Source organism: Diceros bicornis, chromosome 18 (genome assembly GCF_020826845.1).
Source record: "Diceros bicornis minor isolate mBicDic1 chromosome 18, mDicBic1.mat.cur, whole genome shotgun sequence".
NCBI lineage: Eukaryota > Metazoa > Chordata > Mammalia > Perissodactyla > Rhinocerotidae > Diceros > Diceros bicornis.
The window spans coordinates 9,978,798-10,000,000 of NC_080757.1; the positions used below are offsets into that span (position 1 = coordinate 9,978,798).

At 42.2% G+C, this 21,203-nt stretch overlaps 1 protein-coding gene across 4 annotated transcripts in view; it reads right to left on the bottom strand.

Annotated features, from left to right (window-relative positions):
* Positions 1–21,203, bottom strand: part of NDEL1 (nudE neurodevelopment protein 1 like 1) — a 37,143-nt gene continuing 15,940 nt past the window's right edge. The window contains exons 7-11 of one of the 4 annotated variants that reach the window (XM_058559737.1): positions 18,049–18,140; positions 13,357–13,508; positions 9,582–9,616; positions 8,546–8,655; positions 6,006–6,106 (exon numbers count right to left, since the gene is read on the bottom strand). In XM_058559737.1, coding sequence (XP_058415720.1) covers positions 6,089–6,106; positions 8,546–8,655; positions 9,582–9,616; positions 13,357–13,508; positions 18,049–18,140 — 407 coding nt within the window. In that variant the 3' untranslated portion in view covers positions 6,006–6,088. Of the gene's footprint in view, positions 572–4,068; positions 6,107–8,545; positions 8,656–9,581; positions 9,617–13,356; positions 13,509–18,048; positions 18,141–21,203 lie in introns of those variants that run through there. The other 3 variants (XM_058559741.1, XM_058559738.1, XM_058559740.1) reach the window with 3 other exon arrangements.

A 21,203-nucleotide genomic window follows, 5' to 3' on the forward strand; every position in this document is an offset into this window, starting at 1 on the left:
AATCTAATATGAAACCATCAATACGGGTATCTTGACATGATGATGCCAGTTTTCAAAGACAGTGTTAATTGTAATTTCAGTATCTATGTACCATATGCAGAAAGTGTGACCATGTCCTTCACCCTCAACCGAGACTAGACATGAATGTTGGATTCATTATGGCAGAGAAGTATGTTTATTTTTTCAAAGTAGCCCAATAATGGACTCCATCCCCGCTGACTGGATGTCATGAAGCCTTATTCAAGATGTAATCTGACATAATCAGACTATTAACCACTGGGTCTGACTGAAATATCCAAGCAGAGAGCTGCCTCCTTTAAAGTACCATACTGCATAGATTCTAAGACGCCCATGTGCTCACACGCGTAAACTCATGCGTCTTACAATCGCCGTCAGTAGGTGGCAGCTGTGATGTCATTGCCTGACTTCTCGTAAGGTCAATAAAGGCCAGCATCAGATCTTGCAGATTGGGTATCAGCAGCTTAGAAGAAAATTCTGGAGCCAACAATGGAATACGCTTTTCAGAAATGCTGCATCACCAACGCTCACCATGGCACAGAGGACGACGTTGCTTGGGAAAACACGGACAAGGACAATTTTGGGTCAAAACGTGGCTCAGAACATCAGAATCACAACGTGAAGTTTTAGGAATCTCTCACATTTTCCTTTTTGTATATGAATTAAGTATGATATGAAAATCCGTCTAAAGAAGTCTAAAAGAGCTCTTTCAATAAATATAAAAAGTCTAAATGGAAAGCATTTTCATAGTTCTAACTGGCACATTTTTCTTAATGGTTCACAAAATAAAGGTGTGTCTTATAATGCAGTACTGTCTCCACTAGGCCGGTGCTGGGGTAGAGCTCGGGGGAATCTGTATTTTAAAATTTCCCCAAGTGTGACCCGTGGTCATCTGGCAGGTGAGGGAGCACCCGCCTTGTGCTACTTGCTCAAATCTCGGAACTTCTCAGCACAGGTCTTCGGGCCAACTTGGGCAATGGAAGAAAATCAGTCTCATTGCTTCCATTTTTAAAAAATCAATTTGGGCAACTTTACAGAAAAATTTAGAACCCACAAATAGTAAACTATTTGTATCCTTTTAATTTCACTTCTGATTTTTTTTTATAAAGCTGCAATTAGCACGTTCATCTACTTTGTGTCCTTTTTCATTGGTCATTTCCATTCCCATGTATTAGCACGGCTGCACACTTAGGTTTCAGTGGCTCTAGGGTATCTTGTTCAGCTGATAAGTCATCCTGACCATTCCCCTACCATCAGACATTTATATTATTGCTATTGAAATGTATTTGTTCTTACTACCATGGGGTATTATGGAAAAAGTGGAAAGAGTTTTTATAGCTTATCACCTTGTTAGATTCAAGACTTACAAGAGAATAATTTATTATTATTTTTTTTAATAATTTTATTTATTTATTTTCCCCAAAGCCCCAGTAGATAGTTGTATGTCATAGCTGCACATCCTTCTAGTTGCTGTATGTGGGACACGGCCCCATCATGGCCGGAGAAGCGGTGCGTCAGTGCGCGCCCGAGATCCGAACCCAGACCGCCAGTAGTGGAGCGCGCGCACCCAACCACTAAGCCACGGGGCCGGCCGACAAGAGAATAATTTAGTGACACCAATAATGTAAAAGTGTACCTAGTCCCCTAAATTCTAGGTGACCGTGTGATTTGCTGATTTTTTTTTTCCTAGTTAAAACAATCACTTTTTTTTTGAACCAAAAAAACAGTGTTTCTTAGCTCCCTCATCTACTGACAGGGAGCAATAGGGCTCTGAGCTAATTCAGACATCACTCATCTGTTTATCCAAACATGTGCCAGAAAACCTACTGCCCAGGCCTGCCAGCCCAGCACCTTCCTCCCAGGCCTCCACCTACAAATCACGATCCAGGCAAGATCTCCGTATTTCAATGGGGGCAGCAGTCAAACATTGACACCTGATTACAAACACCCACGAGTAAATAAGTTAAATTTCTGTTCAGTTTGCATCATGTTTCCCTTGGTAAAAGCTTCAGAGCTGACAGGAAACACTAACAATAACTCCTGTGGCTGCAGACAGACAGCAGGACGAAGCATGACTCCAAATCATAACCCCAGGGGACATGGCACAGACCCTACTTGGTCCCCCAAAAGCAGCACTGTAAGCTTTGTTCTGTTTTCAAATTTGCCTCTTCACATGCACTATCTTACAAAGGAAGTCTAGTACATTAATATTTACTCGATTGTTTTTCCTTAAAATTAAAAAAAGGCTACTATATTCCCATATATCATGTTTTTAATAGTCATGGGACCAGTTTTCAGATAAGTTGTTTTAAGTCATAGGAAATGTTTTACAAAGATGCCTTCCCCCTGCCCCCATTTTTAGGAAAGAATCAACTAACACATTTATATTTTAAAGGCCAAGCTAGTGTTCTCAATTTGTTTCAACCTTTGGGGCAAATAGAGAAAAATAATTCATGAAGCACAAGTTGGAATGTAGAAAAGGCTTATCTTAGCATCTTCTAGGCAAACAGTGAAAACAACGTACTGCTTGGGCCCGTCCTCCTTTCTGGCTTTGTCCCACTAGCAGTGAGGCTGGCTGTTCTCGGTTTCAGCCAGGCAGGACAGATCTGGCTAGGGGGTGCTCCCTACAGCTGTGGCTCCACCCCAGGACACCTCCCCTTCCCCAGAGGTGCCAGCCTCCACCTTGGCTCTCAGGAGACGCTGATGGCCTCTCTGGGACAGCTTCTGAGAGAAGCAGAGTGAACACTCGACAAGCACAGGATTGGGAGAGGAAGAAGGCTGGATGAACCATATTCCTCCTGCTGCAAAGGCTGTGCCAGCCCCCACAGCTCACCATTTCCAAGCATTCAAAATCAGCTCATCTCCTGGGGCACGAGACATTCAAGGCCAAGTGAGGCCTCAAGTTTGGAAAGCCGTAGAGTAGAGCAGAAAGATACAAGCTTATTTCCAATCCTGGCTTTTCTAAGAACTAGCTGTGTGAGCTCAGGCCAGTCACTTAAACTCTGGGCCCACTTTCTTTTCTGTAAACTGAGGTAAAACCAGCTCACCCCGCTCTCAGGTCATCTATGTCTAGTTCTCAGATGCCTCACTTGTGACTCAACATCCCAGCTTTGGCTTCTGGCTCTTAACTGAGTTGGTGGGGTAGTTTCTGGCCACTCTAGACTGAAAGGAAGTGGAGCACTGGCTCCTACTCTCGTGCAGGAAGATGTTTCAGGAGCCAGACAGAGGAATGGGTGGTGAGATGAAAATAGCTGGAGGCAAGAGGCTGTCCTTCACCACCTAGAAGATCAGCTCCCTCCATGCAGGGGGGACTACTGCGTGGACCCAGCTCAGGGGAGGGCTCATTCCTGAAGGTTTCAGTGAGAGCCAGGTAAACCTGGGCATCGGGCAGCCTAGGAAGAGAACCCACTCAGAGGCAGGTGATAGGCTGATAGGCGATCTTTAACTGGACAGGCAAACAGTATGTAGTACCTTTCATGCCAGGTAGCAAATGCTCTATTTGAACAAGTGCAAAGTAGCATTTTGAACCAAATGATTCAAACAAAACTGAAAAGGAGGCCAGGGGAGTCAACCAGCTTCCTCATGGGGTCATATGCCAAGGGCTGCTGCAGCCGTAAAACACTCTATGTGGAGGCCTCCTCCTGAAGGGACGTGAAATAAGCCCAGCAGCACACTGCCGCCCTTTCATGGGCCTGGCCCGTCCTCTCCTGGACCCAAAGCAGTGGTGACATCCAGTGAAAGACAAGTGACCCTGTAGCCAGGGCCCCTCCCCCAGCCACCAACCGACTGAACAACTGACAGAACCATCTGCATGAGATGATCCCAGGGGTGTTCAGCTGGAAAGGTACTGAGAAATCACTGGGGAGGCAGAGACAGGATTCAAGACCCCAGAACTCATCCTTGCTTTAACTAGAACAGCTCTGCTTGCTATGTTTTAGATTTGGGGTTCCTGCATAAACAAAGAGCTCTGCTAAATGTTTAAACCTCTGATCTAATCCAATCCTTCCGATGATGGCTGGGAAAGAAGCTGGGAGCAGCTGCCCACCAGGAGACGTGGAGTTTCCCTCTCAGCTGCACGGCCAGCACTGCACACCACTGCCAGTGTCCCTTGGTGAATCAGCTTGCAACAGAACCTCCAGGAACCACTAACAGAAGACACCCCTGCCCACATACTCAAGACAAGAAGAAATCTTTGAAAATGTATCCTATTTCAAGTTCCTAATTCACTTAGGAATTTGATTCACTTACTTTTCATTTACTTACAATTTTAAAACTACTAACTATACTGTTTTATGCTCTTTTTATAAGCAGTGCTCAGAATCTGAGACAGTCGTACGGACCCCCAGTTTCCACGTTCCTCAAGTCCAGTCAGCTTGTGTCTTGCTACCAAACATCTGCTACCTTCTCTCACTTGCTAGCATCAATCTGAGGGATGAGGAGAGAAGCCCAGGCCCAAGTAACTTCTAATCCCAGAACACCAACACATGTCATGAAAGGCAGCACAGCTGCAGGAGCAGCTCCTGGATCCATCGCAGGTACTCCATGATTTAGCAGGCTGCCTCCCACAAAGTCCAGGTCCTTCCTCCCAGACCTTCACATGGGGCCTGGGCCGTTCTCATGCTGCTCCTGGAAATCACAGCTAAGAGGAGAAACTAGCACCAAGAATCAGCATGAGAACGCCCACTCAGTGCACGAGACATCTCCTGAGGCCGCCCCACTCCACAGCTGCTGTCCATCCGCGTGTCCCATGTCAGAGCAGAAGTGACATTTGAACCTGGCTTTGTAACTCCAGCTCTTCTCTCACAGGATGGCAGAAACTCAATAAAGCAAGCTCAATCCTTTTTTTCTGTGAAATTTATTGTTTCCACATTAAAAGATTTTTTTGAGGGGAAGTATTTTCTCTTTTTTTAACCACATGATGATCCTATACAGCTGCCCAGAGTAGGACACCATCTTAAGTCATTAACATGCCATATGAGTTCTGAATAAATAAAAGCTACAAAGCCCAAGTTATATACAAATATCTTAGGCAATAATGTTTACAAACCTATGTACAATAAAACAAATGTAAACAGTAAATGCAGCATGAGAGTAATCAAAGGATGCACAGGGACAACCACTTATAGTCAGTCTGCCCCCCAGGAGCCAGCAGCGGCCAGCCCCTGGAATCAGGCCACTCAACCCTTCCTAACATAACTGGACAGGCCCTCAGAAGACAAAACAAAAATGCTCGGAAGATGTCATTTAACTGAAGGACCAAAAAGCTGGCGAGGAGGTTGCCACCACCCTCCATCCCGAGTCTGAGGCACATGGAGGAGGAGGAGACAGCACAGAGGCCCAGCCCTGTGTGTGCCCAGGCCTCAGAGGCTCCTGCCATCTGGGGCTCAGAAGGGCATTGCGCTGCTCTGGAGGAAAGTCTATGGAATGATAACTGCTAAAGTAAAATCAGAAGGTGCAGAAAATGTTCCCTAATTCAGTGACCTTCCTGACTCTTTGCCAGCAACAGGCCCAAACTGTGGGGGGTGGAGCTGGGGGACACATGATCATGAGCACTGAAGATGCCTGAGTGGGAGCTCAGAAGAAGGGCACATGTCGACCTGATTTGGGGGAGAACTTCTAGAAGATCTGCAATGTCCTAAACACAACTAAATCCTATCAGTACAGCAGGGTGGGGCTATGAGGCAGGTGTGATGAATGGGTACTTCTGCATCCACTGACCAAGTAATACACGTATGTATCACCTTGTGACCCACAAAAGTGCAATCATGTGAAACCAACGGCACTACGGCGAGAAGAGAAAATAGCCAGTATTGATATCGCGCAGAGTCCTGGGACTGGGCAGGGCCCAGCAGCCGCCACTGCATGCAGCCTGCCCTCTGCCAGCCGTGGGGAGGCAGACGGAGGGGCACAGGCTGGGCCCAGGCACCGAGGGGTGAGGCGTGGGTGTCCTGGGTTGTTGGAGGGGGCAGGAGCCCCCACCTGGAGGCCGGGCACTCACACACTGAGAGGCAGCATACCCGGTGCTGACGACGGGCGCGAGGAGCCCAGACCAGGAGGAGGAGGAGCTGGGTCAAAGCCGTTTACTGCCCTGTGGGGGTGACCAGAGCAGAGAAGAGAAGGGGAGGGGGAAGAGAAAGAGAGACTGTCATTTAAAATCACTCAACACACAGCAAGAAATTCATTTCCTCTCTAAAACTATTCCTCTTCCTGGCCCACAGTAGAATCCTGATGGCCCAAGGGAGAGTGGCTGCCTAGAAAGCATCAGTTGGTTAGAGACCTGAGAATTCAGTGGTCCTGGGGTAATGAGACTGTGTGCTCCCTTCTCGGCAACTTCATCACACCAGCCACCGCAGCCACAGCCCTGACTTTTTTTCCCATAGAATAGGTCTAAACGTCTGCCAGTAGGGAACTAACTAACTAAATAATGGTACAACTAAACAATGAAATCTTACACGGCCATTAAAAACACATTCCACAGAGTTCGTTAAGAGCATGGGAAAATATTCAGAATATAATTAATGCTAGATGGAAAAAGAAGTAGGTTACCAAACTGTATACGTTCAATGATATAAGGGAAAAAAAGTGGTATATATTCTAGATTCTAGACTATAGCTCCTTATATAGATAGACATTGCTATCTATGTAGCTAAATCTAGAATGTGTGGGGATACACACATGAATACATATATGCACACATACATATATGTACATAAAATCATATATATTGTAGAAGAAAAATTTAACAATAGTTACATTTTTTCCCCTCTGGGTTATGGGTAAATTTTGTTTACTTTATACTTTTTTATTGTTTTCCAAATCTCCCACAATATATATGAATATCTTAATAAGAGAAAGAAAAATAACTTTTTAAAATTGTTCAGCAAGCAAAGCTGGATGAGTAGGCTTCTCTGCAGACTCATGAGCAACCAGACCACCAGCCAGGACCCAGCATCCAGGCCCAGTGATGCAGAGCACCCCACCCTGCCCCACCACCTGGCAGCACAGCCAAAGAAGCAGTGAGGGAGTGAGTGCAAAGCCTGGAACCTCTCTCAGGAAGCCACTTCAGCCACTCCATCCTGAAAAACTTCCTAAGAAAACCTGTCCCACTAGCAATTTGAGAGATGCAGCCAACTGCAAGGGGCCATTCTGCACCACACATGTGCACCACTGTCCCCCTAACCTACTCATCAGAGGGAGGGGCCCAGGGAGTTGAATATAGACTAATGGAGAGAGGTTCTCTTAAAAAAATGCAGACACTCTCCCCACAAAGATGACTGTTTTGTACACTGAAGAGGTGAGTGTGATCTCAGAGAAACAGGCATGCAGTGAGACTTGACAAATGACCCTTGACTACTTTGAAGAAACAGAGTTAAAATGTCTGAAGAAACTAACCTCAGAGTATAGATTTCAAGTTTGAAATCAAGCTATCCACCCACAGTCTAGGAGCAACAGGAGGGGCTCTGACAAATGGCATTTCTCCCTGCTGTACACTTTCCCACCTCTGCGATGCACGCCCAGGATCTTTCCTTTTCTTTCTGGGCTAAGGGAGATCTGACACTCGAGCTTCATCACATTTGAAAACTTCAAATCATCCCTCCCCATTCTCCCAAGGCTATACGCCTGTGCCTCTTCTGGGGGCACAGGCCACATCCTACATGCCATTGCAACTCTCAGAAAATAAGCTCCATCTGTCATTTTTCTGGCTAGTCCCAGAGCCCCAATGCCTGCTTCTCCTAGAACCTCAGGGAAAACAAGGCAGGCCTCATAAATGGCCTCAGCTTTGAGCATGTGAACATCAGACTCCCAGCCTCACAGAGCACGGCAGCAGGCAGGGCAAGCTGTACTACAGACAGCCCCCCAAACTTGGCAGAAAGGGAATACTGTTGGGTGCCAAGAAGAACCTGGCACCTGTTCCACAGGGGCGTGCAAAAGCGGCAACCATGAGGATAGCTCCACATGCAAGTTTAGAACTGAGATTCCAGCATTTTCAAGCTAGATGAACCTTTAAAGAACATCAAGTTCATTCCCATTGTTGTACAGCTAAGCAAACCAAAGCAAGAGAAGGTCCAGCCATTCACCTGAGCTCACCCCATGAGCCTGTCAATGGGGCAGTGGGGCCCACAACCTGCTTCCAGATGCCTAGGCCACTATCCTTTCCCAGTCTCCTCTGGTCAGAGGACACCTGATGGCCCTCAGCGAGCAACCACTTTGGTGCTCTCAACACAGGTCAGCTCATGGGAAAAATAAGCGATGCAATCCAGAATATAAAGGGAGAACAAGAAACTAGACAACCAATTTCTCTGTGTGGATGGAAATGGGAATTCGTGATTTGAAGACTGAATGGAGTAGAAAGAGAATAACCATCTACCAGGGTCTCACCTAGCACCTCTCTTGTGAGTTGAGAAGAGGGAGAAGAAAGCTGACCCGATAGGTGGGATTATCAGTCTGGTGAGGTCCCTTTTTCAGGGAACTGCAAAGCTGTGCAGTGGGGAGAGGTTTCCAAGAGAAGAAACACCTCCATACTCACCACGTTTGGTTTCAGCGAGCAGCAAAAGAGCCAAAAAATGTCCCAGTGGACAACCCAGGACTGAGTGGAGAGAGAACGGGCAGGGATGCAGACACAGATCTGGGAATCATCTATGTAAAAAAGATTCCAGAAGGTATGAAATTTCATGGTCTTACCACCAAAATCTAGTTAAAGAGTCTGAAAAATACAGAATCCAGCTAAGAAAAGGTACCAAGGTCAGTTGTAAAATGGCAAGAGAAGAAGTGAAAAGGAGGAAAAAACTACCACATGTTTAGAAGCTAGTCAGGAGGAAGATACATCTCACAACAGAGATAAAGCATGGAGACTGAATCCGTCAAAGCAAGGACAGGTTCACCTGAGAGGGCGATAGAGAGAAGGATGAGAGAGGGCTAGAGCTACTTCCGGAGAACAGGCAGACACACTTCAGACCCCCAGTCTCCCTAGTGAGATGGAAAACGGAAGCTCAGCGCAGCTCCAGCCAGCTCCAGTGCTCACCCCAGGCTCTGCACACTGACATGTACATTCCTGAAAAGTAAGGGAGATCATATACACGTCCCCATCTCCCATTCCAATGTACTTTGGGAATACAAGAGTGAGCAGAGAAGGTCCACACAGGGAGGCTCCATTATCATTAGGGCCTGCCGTGAGAAAACAAGACCCTGGGTAACAGCAAGAACCCAGTCCCGTGAAGACAGTCCAGTGTGGTCCCAGGGCCTGACAGCAACCCTAGACCCACCACGGATTCCTGGCATCATCACTACAGTACCCTACCCTATCTCAGGAGTGCCATCAGGCCTGTATTCACAATCACCCCAGCACCACTACAACTAATTTGTTTTCGTTTTGCACAGCGGAACCAATAACAATGGTACATAATCAAGTCACACAGGAACTTGAAAGCTCACTCGTGGGCTGTAAACTGATTAAAGCAGAGTCAGCCCCATGCAGTTAGTAAAACCAGCTTGTTAATGTGTCTTCCACCACACGCCATGATTGAGAAAGAATGAAAAAGAGCACAGCAAACAAATTCAGTTACCCATGAACAACGTGGGAAATATGACTTTTTCTTGCCTAATAAAAAAAGGGAAAAAACATTAAACAGTAATACAAATACTATTTTCACACTGTGCCCTAAAATTAGTCTATGCCTACCTACATAGCCCCAAAGAAATCAGACTGGCTTGCAAAATTAGGGTAAGTGATACATAAGAAACTAAATAAAAGCTATGGAGAAAAAAGAATGTTTTTGAGAGAACTCAAGTGACTGTACTACACATGAATTTGTATCCTTTCAGATGACTGATATGAAGGGCTATTAGTGGTTGCAGGAAACAGAACACCACGTTGGAAGTAGGCCCAGCAAGCCATATTTTAGGAACTGGCAGAAGTGATCAGACTAGATAAAATCCTGATTCCAAGGAGCCCTCAAATAACCAGAACCTATAGAATATTTCAAATCCTATACAGCAACATATAACAAGAAGATATATTGTTTTATGTGGTAAGGCCTCACTGCATCTGAAGATTTTGAGGGAGGTGGGAGGGCGGGGTGTATACACGTACATTCATATACACGCACATGCATACAAACCTACTTTAACTCTTCCCCACAAACAATGCTCCTATAGGAGGACTCTAGAAGCCCTAGTAAAACTATGGAGACAGTACTACCTACAGACAGACTCCTTAGGAGTGAGAGGTAGGGCAGGCAAGTTCTAGAACAGAAGGCTTTTTTTTTTTTTGCTGAGGAAGACCGGCCTTGAGCTAACATCTATTGCCAATCCTCCTCCTTTTTTTTTTTCCCTTTTTCTCCCCAAAGCCCCAATAGATAGTTGTACGTCATAGTTGCACATCCTTCTAGTTGCTGTATGTGGGATGCCGCCTCAGCATGGCCGGACAAGTGGTGCGTCGGTGCACGCCCGGGATCCAAACCCAAGCCGCCAGTAGCAGAGCACGGCTCACTTAACCGCTAAGCCACGGGGCCAGCCCCACAGAAGGCTTTTTAAAATGGAAAGCTTTTTCTCATGCTGAAACTACAAGCTACACTTCTATAAGAACTGACATGTTTTTCTTTTAACCTGCCAGATTTAATAATGGAGCTGGGAGTTGGGATATTCGCCCCCCTTCCTTTTATAGCTGGTACATAACATCTTGGTTTTATCAGTCAACAGGTCAGCAGGAAGAAAGGCCAGAGGTAAAAAGCCAGGCAGGCCAGAGCCAAAGCAAAGCAGCAAGGAAGTAAGAAGACAGAAAAACCCACAACAAAGTTATCCTCAGGTATATGGTGACCAAACAAACGTAATATTTGAGTGTGTTTATACAATCCATTTATCATATAAACTAAACCCTTGCAAAAAGGCCAGACCACAAAAGCGTATTAATTCTTAATAGAAACAGTACAATTAACAATTTGTTCTATTTAAACCAAAACTAAGTATCATCTGTAACTGCTTCTATCAGGAAGCACCTTTCTGGGTTCGGTGCAGGAAATAAAGCCTACACCTGCATCTAGGACGCTCCCCAGGGGACAAAGACTCCGTCACAGTGTCCAAGGTCCACTCCTAGTTTCAGGTTACACTGAATCCTCTGCATCTACCTAGGACTGGGTTCACCTCTGGGCAATCACTGCCCTGGTGGTCTGCATCAGGGGTGCGGTGGAAGCCCGTCTCTAAGGACGACAGAAGCAGTGAGCCTGAATTAACAATGCTATCCCTCCTCCATCAGGGCTCTTCTGAGGTCTTGCTACATGCAAAGGCATCTGTCCAACCTATCCACTTAATGGTTCATGCCTGTTCTCACGTCATAAGGTGTTCAAGACCCACCAAGAAATATGATTCCAGATAGAGACTAATAACTATTCTATTGGAGGTAATTACAAGTTGTAGGAAAAAATACTGGGCACTGTTTCCGACACTCATGAGAACTACCTCTTTTCTTTTTTTTTTTTTTCCCCAAAGCCCCAGTAGATAGCTGTATGTCACAGCTGCACATCCCTCTAGTTGCTGTATGTGGGACGCGGCCTCAGCATGGCCGGAGAAGCGGTGCGTTGGTGCACACCTGGGATCTGAACCCTGGCCGCCAGCAGCGGAGAGCGTGCACTTAACCGCTAAGCCATGGAGCCAGCCCTGTGAGAACTACCTCTAAACTTTCCCTGTACTGTTTGGGGACAATGGTATCTCTAATGTAAATATATCTATTTATTTCATTTACCATTATAGTATAAAAATGAGAACTCCTCAAGGTTGCCTGATACCCCTAAACCTGAGGAAAATTAATTTTATTTTATTCTTACTCCCCCTGAGGAAGTCCAATAGTTAGACTAAAGTTCCGATTTATATATTGATATTTTAGATTGTGCTTTTAATGAAATGTCTATAAATAAAGTTCTGATTTATATATTGGTATTTTAGAATGTGCTCCTTAACACTTCAAGGTAGAATTCTCTAAAGTGAGAGAGAGAGAAAGCAGGATACTCCACTCCACAAGGATGGACAGTAAGCAGCTCTTTAGAGCAGACTGTGTGACAAATCAGGTCCTCCACAGATGCGCCACAGCTCTTGGGGAAAACAAAAAACACCAGCTCCTTTAAGAAACTGAAAATTTCTAGAGTTGTATCTGCATTGCTTTCGCAGGACAGTAAGAAGGAACAGCCTCTACGACTCAAAGCAGAGACAGTGGGGGGCCGGCCCCGTGGCTTAGCGGTTAAGTGCGTGCGCTCCGCTGCTAGTGGCCCGGGTTCGGATCCCGGGCGCGCACCGACGCACCGCTTCTCCGGCCATGCTGAGGCCGCGTCCCACGTACAGCAACTGGAAGGATGTGCAACTATGACATGCAACTGTCTACTGGGGCTTTGGGGGGAAAATAAATAAATAAATCTTAAAAAAAAAAAAAAAATGCAGAGACAGTGGCAAGGGATCATGCTGCATTGCTGTTCAAGTAACAGCGACTTTAGGTAACATGGTCAGCATCCCCAGACCACATGTCCTAACTAGTTACCTAAATAAGGCATACCCATACCAGAGTGTAACCATGCAGTGTTTTGTCTTTTATAAATTAAGGTAGAACAATATGCACTGACGTGGAAAGACACTGGCAATATAAGTCCCGATAGGTATGTTGCAGAGCAAAATTTAAAGTATAATCCCATAAATTTTAAAAGTGTATAGTAGATGCAGTAAAATATGATTTTATATGCCTAGGAATAATTGTAAGGATGCAAAAATAGTGTGAAAACAGAAAACATTTACTTTTTACTTTATATACTTCTGTACCAACTGAAATTTTTTTTGCATTAAGGACGTATTGCTGCTGCTTCAATCTTAAGACAATTTCTTTTTAATTCTCAATTCCCCAAAAAAATATCTTCACATTATACGAAGGCTGTGTCTCCGAAACTGTATTTGATCCAGTGGTTTTACATTTTTTTAAATCTTCAGTCAGGGGCTTTGTTTCAGAGGTTGTATATACATGATCATGGTGTTCTCTTCTACCCTTAACAAGTATTTTCTAAGAAAGTCTAGTAAGCCTATAAGCACCTTGAGAACAAGGACCATATCATAGTCATCTTTAATCCCTAGCACTGCTGCCTTTCAAGAGACTGCTTCCCAGGACAGAAGCTTCCGAGTCAGGGTTCCCAGAGCAACAGACTCCATGGAGACTAGAAGACAACAACAGATTTCACGTCCCCTGGATAACAGGCTTCAGGAGAGTTCATCAAACTGAGTTTACCTTTTCAGAGCTTCAGTAAGCTCACTTACTAATGTGCAACTTTACTACTCAAAAAATTATCATTTAAAATTTCTAAGACTTACCCTTTGTCGAAGAAAGATGTATGCCCTGATCGAGAGAACTTGGTGCCGTTGCTATTCATCACCCCACAGTTAACATTCCCTGAAATATAGGATTTTCGTGATGCTTGGTCCTTTGCAAAATTCCTGCAAGCTGCTAATTTGGATTCTAAAGCCTACAAAATGAAAAAGGAATGATTTGGTTGTCAAAACAGTAGCTACACATAAAAATTTGCATTTCAAACCATTTCTATTTCAAGACTCAAAACTTACTCTCTCAGTTGATAATGGTAGCTATTTAAGCCATAATCAATCACCTTTCTAATAGAAAGAGGGAATGTTTGTGCTGACTCCCTGTCTACTGAGCTCAGAATATTTTATATATTCCTCTCAGTATTACTAAGGGATACAGATATAATCCTTACCCTATAACTAAGACAAATGTGGCACAAGTATATAGAGACGGATCCCAGGTCTCTTGGCCCTATCCATTGTTTCTTTCTGAGCTGTGGGCTGTTTGTTAGTTGGCTAGCTGGGGATGTGTGTCTGTTTGCTATAAAGAATGCAAAAGCATCGATTGAGAATTTTTTTTTTAACGTAGCCAATTCTTTTTATAGGGCTTCAGTTTGTTTCTACTGCACCATAATGGATAAGTGCATTTACAACACCTCACACAAAGTTAAAAGCTATTCTATTTCTGAAAGCACACTGCAAAATGTCTAACTGATACCCTTTGTCTATAATTAAATAATTCACCTGAAAATGACACTGGCCCTTTAGCATTTATCTCTAAATTGGGTGCCCTTCTTAGCACCTGTCACCACAACACCTGGACAGTGCCAGGCTCTACACACAGATGACAAGAGAACAGGAGTTTCTCATCTATTTCCATCACACACAGATATCACCAACTCCCCCTTTCCCATAAACACTTTGACCAAATCAAACCCCTCTCCCTGAAAAAAAAGGGGAGGAGGGTATAATCCATGCCAAAAATTAGACAAAAGACAAAAAACAGTCCATTCCTATTATCCATGACACTAGGGATTGAGAATGTGGATAAATTAAACTTATGGAAAACATCTATTTCACTTTGAGAATCCTCCCCCCATAATTTCAATAAGAGCTGTTAAAAATCAGCAACAAAAACAGACTGAAACTTTTCTCTTCTCCTTTCCTATAACAAAAGTAGAATGACCTAGTAAAATAACGACAGAAAGAAAGAAGAGAGGTAATGACCTTGTAGGCATAAGCTCTGAATAAGCATTATTTCAGCAACTTGTTAAATATACAAATACACAGTAAAAAGTGAGAGCCATTAATTTCCTATATGTAAGACACTCATTCTTTCATTCAAATATTTGCTAAGCATCTATCACACAGCAGGCGCAAGTTGTGTTTGAGGCGTCAGTGAGACATCCAAGTACAGTACTGGGTCTGGCACTCAGGGGAAACAAGTGGTCTAGAAATCAAGATTTAGAAGATACGCACACCAGGTAGTAGATGAAATCATGGTTGTGAACGAGAAGATCAGAAAATCAAGGACAGAACTCTGAGTAAAATCAACACTGAAAGGGTGAGCAGATGAAACCCAACAAGATGACAAAGAGGAATGTACAGGAAGGTGGAAAGCAGACATGACACAGCATCAGAGAAGCAGAGGAAAGAAGGCATTTCCAAAAAAAAAAAGGGTCGGTATTGAATGTTTCAAGTAAAATTAGGACAGAACAGCATCCATTGGATTTGACAGCACTGAGATCAATGAGCAATTTTAGTGGAGTGAGCAGGAAACAGAGCCCAGACTAGGATGTCTGGGGAGTGTGCAGGCAGTTCAAGCTGCTAACAGTAAATGGAGACACGCTTTCAAAAAGCATGGCTGTGAAGGGAAGAGAGAAACAGGATGATGGTTAAAGAGAGATGTAGGGTAAAAGGGAAGAAGAACTGCTTTTATTTTTGCTTTTTAAGATTAAAAAATTGTGTATATAATATGTAATACATAAATATTACATATAAAGTATATATGTGTATAACATAATGTATAATACATAAACATTACATATAAATATTAACAAATATATAGTAAAAAGCTGAAGATATAGGAGAAATAAAGATGAGAAGGCTGGAAGTAATGAAACCCAAAGTACAGAGAGACAAAATTAGCCATGGGCAGGAATCAGATACTTTCGCCAGTGAAATAAAAAGGAAGAATGGCTACAAGCAGAAATAATAATAGGAGAGTAATAAAATAAGGTAAGAGAGGAAATCAAGTAAGTTTAAATCAGATAGCCCTGATTTCTCAGTGGAAGAGGATGCAAGAGTGGGGATGCGGCTTTCAGTTCAAGTCAGTAGAGAAAGTAGTGCAAAGAAGCAGAAAATGAAATATTCATAAAAGCATGCGGGTACTGGCGGATGACAGCAGACCAAGAGTTTTGATGACATCTTAGAAGACAGGCTGTCAGCTGAATAGGTGAACCATGCAAGGACTCCAAGTTCAACTCTCATGCACCATAACTGAATATATTACCTTGAGGTACTAAAGTAAAACAAACAAGGAACAAAGAAAGATGACAACGTGGGGTCCAGGAATAGGCAAAACCAACCCAAGAGTATAATGAAGAGAAATTCAAGGGTCAACGGTGCAGCATCCCTAGAAGCATATCAGAGCATTCAGCAAAGAGGGTGAATAAGAAGCTGGAAGATAAAAGACATATGGCAAAGAAAGGGTATGTTTCTTCCAGCCACAAGAAAAAAACGTAATTAGAAATGCTGGGAAAAAGAAAAAGGCATACAAGTCAGCTATGACACAAATATGAAAAAACTTAACATGATTTTGAATAAATGAAAAAGATCAAAATGCTTGAAACCTCTGTTGAGTGGCACAAATAAAATGACCCAAGAGCCCAGCTCCTCCTCTATGATTATGCAGGAAATAATATATTCATGGGCATAATATTGTAGATGCTGTTGACTAATTTTCAATTTTCAGAACCAACCAATGGAGAGTTCAAGAAGGGACAGAGAGAGACACACACACAGGGAGTTGAGATATAATCTAATAAATTCAGAAACAGAGGGTAAGCATGTTACTTAAAATTACAAAAATAACCAACACAAGAACGAAAAATAAAAATAACCAATTGGGAAGATGTGAGTTAAATTCTTCATCTTTTTGTTTAAAGATGATAAGTCAAGATACAGAAAAATAAGCACATTATTTTATAAATTTTATAAATACCACAACTCTTACAACAAATGGGATAAAAAATGGTTATCTTAGGAGTGAAGAAAAATTACTCTATGTACTGTATGAATGACTTAACGCCCATTATCTTTTATACTAACTTTAAAATGCAAATTTAGAGTTAATCTGATGGTTAGAAAATAATCAATTTTACAAGCTAGAAAAGGTAAACACAGGACCTTGTATCTTGGCCTCCCATTTCTTCTTCATATAAAGTATAACGCAGTTTCTACTTTTTTCAGAAAAGTGTCTCACACAAAAAAAATAAATGAAGGGATCGTGGATGGTGGGAAGTTTCAGGGGTAGATTATTAAAAAGAGAGGTAAAAGTTCCTAAGGGAAATAGGATAGGGAACTGACTAATCCTAGAAATGCTAACTTTTATCATGGCTTAAATCTGCATGGTTATATAATTGTTTCCAGCAATCTGGATGTAGGGAAGGAGTAGTCCAATTGCTTGACTGATCCAGACTGCAGGTCTCCTCCGTGGCCAAAGAGACTATGAGTCCATAGTGACAGAATAAGCGATCTGTGTGATCAGGGTTGAGTAGGAAACAAAGTGAAAGCAAGAAATGGCTAAAGAAAACAAATGGAGTGCTACTCTCGATAAGGTCAAAGAGTAGGTATTACACAGAGGAAAAAAAAGAATAAGCAGAAAACAAGAATACAATTTCAAAAGCCCAACTGTTTTCTAGGGCTGGCCCGGTGGCGCAGTGGTTAAGTTCACGCACTCCACTTCAGCTGCCCGGGGTTCACAGGTTCGGATCCCAGGCGCGGACTTATGCACCACTCATCAAGCCATGCTGTGGAGGCATCCCATATACAAAATAGAGGAAGATGGACACAGATGTTGGCTCAGAGCTAATGTTCCTCAGCAAAAAGAGGAGGATTGGCAATGGATGTTAGCTCAGAGCCAGACTTCCTCACAAAAAAAAAAAACAAAAAACAAAAGCCCAACTATTCTGGAATATAAGGTTAGGGACAAGGAGACAGCACTGAAGTTGAGGTGGCCAAGGAGCAGTAAGACAGGCATGACTGAGAGCAGGAAGTCAATGCCCCCAGTCAATGCTCAAGTCCTACAAAGTAAAAGCTCAAAGGATGACCAGGAGGATGGTAGACAGCAGCAAAGAACAGGATTAGAGGTGGTATAAGACATTACAGCAGGCCTCAGAGGAAGTATTTTAGAAAAAAATGGAGGAGTCATGATGTAGAAACAGCCATGGGGAACAGGAAGAATGCACAGTGGGAACTCAAGAGCTTGGCACACAGGGCCTTCTGCAGAGGCTCCGGCAAGCCCAAGCCCTGGAGGTGTTCATCTGGACCAGTCTCAGCCAGTCACTGGAAGCTTTTGCTTCTCCACTTAATTACAGCCTTTACCACAGGAAGGTATCCTTTTTCCTTCCCTTATGTCAAATTAAGAAATAATTCAACACCTTGGCAGCTGAAACACCTAGTGATAAATAATTGAATGCTTACCCCTACTTTCCGTAAGAGATCCCCCACGATATTTAGTGCTGATATCCTAGCTGAAGGAGTTAGTGGACTGGTACCAAAACCGTTTGGTATAGCTAGAGAAAAACAAAAGGTGAGTGATTACCCTTGCAGTTCCCTTCTCATTTGGGTTTTGTTGTTGATATTACAAAGCACTATACACTCAATGAAAAATCAATATAGTATTCCAAACCATACAGTATTAAGTGGAGATACCATTCTACTTTATACTTTATATAAACGTTTAATGTTTACCAGTTCTCCAATTGATGGATATTTAGATTATATCCAATTTTTCATCATCACAAATAATGCTAAAAGGTCATATATGCTTAAAACATCTAGACAAGTATCACTGGAGAAGAGATTCCTAAAAATAGAACTGCTGGGTCAGAAGATATGCCCATTTTTTTCACCTTAATAGATACTGCCAAAATGCTCTCTAAAGAGATTGTGCCAATATCAGCAATCTATATGGTGGTGCCCTCAATGTTAGACACTATCTTTTTTGTTTGTTTTTGCCAATTTGATAGTCATTTTGTTTTCTTAATAACTAGTCATTATCTCTTCTTCTGGAAATCATCTGTTTATGCTCTACACTTTTTTCTACCGGGTTGTCTTTCCTTTATCAATTTGCAAGGGTACTAAACATTATAGATACTCCCCCTTTCTCTTACATATGTTGTATGTCTCAGTATGACATTTATCTTATAAACTCTATGTTTGGGGGAGGAAGCCTTAGGCTTCATCACCTCAATAATATAGAAATATTCCCCATGTTTTCTCCTAATGTTTTCCTAAATTTTTTTTTAAACTTAGATCATTTAACTCATCAAATATCTAAATTTTTTTCCTCCAAATGGATATCCAATTGTCCTAATAACATTTAGTGAAGACTTGTCTCACCTGAAATGACACTAAAATCATATACTGAATTCCCTATATATTTCAGTTCCATTAAATTATTAGCCTTTTCCACTAGAAATATGCTGCTTTAGTTATTATAGTGTTAAAATATATTTTGGTATCTGGAAGGGCAAAGTCTCTTCTTGTTATTAACCTATTTCAAATTTCTCTTGGCTATTCTTGCACAATTACTCTTCCAGAGTAACTTTAAAATTAACTTGCCAACTTAAAAAATCCTGTTAGGATTTTTATTAGAAATTTAAATTATTGATTTGGGGAGAATGGATATTGCAACAAAATTAAGTCTTACCATTCAGAATCATAGCATTTAGCATATTTATTCACATCTTCTTTCATGCCCCTCAGCAAAGATTTTCAATCGTGCACATTTCTTGAATTTATTTTTGAGATAACATAGCACAGTGCTTAAGAGCTCTTGAGCTATACTGCTAGATGTAAATCCATCTCTGCCATTTAGTAACTGTGTGACCTTGAGTAAGTTACCCATATGTAAAAGGGGGCTAATAGCAATTGTCTCATAACATTGCTATGAAGTTTAAATTAGTTAATACACTTTTTAAATGCCTAGCACATAGTAAGTACTCAATAAATGTTAGCTATTATTTTTTATCTGTTTTCTACAGAGTGCTAACCAGCACATAAAATGCTTTTGTTGCCGCTGCTGCTGTTGTTATTTATCGTCCTGGTCCTCTAGAATATCATCTCACTGAACGTAGTGACTTTGTCTTATTCACCACTATGTACTCCCAACATCTAGAATAATGTGTGGCATACATCAGGTACTCAGTGTCATATGAATAAACTGCTGTACTTTTCTTGGCAAGAATTTCTGGATCTCATTTCTTTCTATTCTCCCTAAGTTGTATACTTCAGATATTATTAAATCTGTGCTTTTATGGTAAGTTGTCTTAAACACTTTTTGGAAATAGGCATCGTATCAATCAAGTGCAATTAAAGACAGACCACTTCATAGAGATCAGCTCTTCAAATCTTGCCACAGATTTCTCTAACCTCCTACTTCTCACTATGTCTGTGCTGACTTCCTTGTCATGAAACTGCAGTGATCCAGTACACAGCGGCTCTTAGGTTAGTGAAAGTTCATGCTATCAGTTCCAGTCTAAAATTGTGTCTATTTGGACAAATATTACTGCCTTAGGATTGACATACCTTAATTCTGTGTCTGAATTAAGCTCTATGTCCCGTTCATTCCCTCCCCGCCAAGTCCCTGAATGAAAACTCTAACAAGCTATTAAAGAATGTGCACCTCCTCTGGGTATTACCTCAACTGAGGCTCCCAACTATTCTGATTAGTGCTCAACTAAAGAATTTTCAGAACTCATCTGCATAATTCTAGTTAGTAACAGAAAAGCAAAATTTTGTCAATTCTCAAATGTTAGTAATTCTGAGGTCCTCAAACACACAAGCAGCCATTGTGAGAAATGGACACTGAGGGCTTCTGATGACTGCTATAATCCACATACTGCCTGCTCCACGTCCTCAGCACATACTAGTACAGTTAGTAACACCTTAGGACTGTACAGCATTTTCACTTTCCTTACCTAATCTTACCTCATAACAAGGTGAAGATAGGGTGAATTATCTAGTCAACGGCTACTGAGCACTTAAAATGTGGCTAATGCAACTGAGAAACTGAATTTTAAATTTAATTCATTTAAATAAATAAAAATGTAAATTTAAATAGTCACATGTGGCTAGTGGCTACTATACTGGGCAGCACAAGCACAGAGAGCTTACTGCACTAATTGCCCAGACAGAAAATCTTCTCATATCACCCTGAAAGATAAAATCCTATACAGTCATGCATCACATAACAATGTTTTAGGTCAACAATGGACAACATATACAACAGTGGTCCCATAAGATTAATACCATACAGCCTAGGTGTGTAGTAGGCTATACCATCTAGGTTTGGTAAGTACACTCTACGATGTTTGGACAACAACGAAATCGCCTAATGACACATTTCTCAGATTATATCCTGTCGTTAAGTGACACGCGACTGTATTTAAAAAAGAGGTGGGAAGAAAGATAGCTTCCATTTGGGGATAAAAAAGTATAAGGGAGTGGGAGCAGCTGAAATATGATCTGCAAGCTGCAAAAACTAAATAAATCTGAATTAAGTGCTTCAGGGTTCCATTCTAAGGTTCTAGCTAGTGGCTACTAAATGGTTTTTCTACTTATCTGGATTAAAA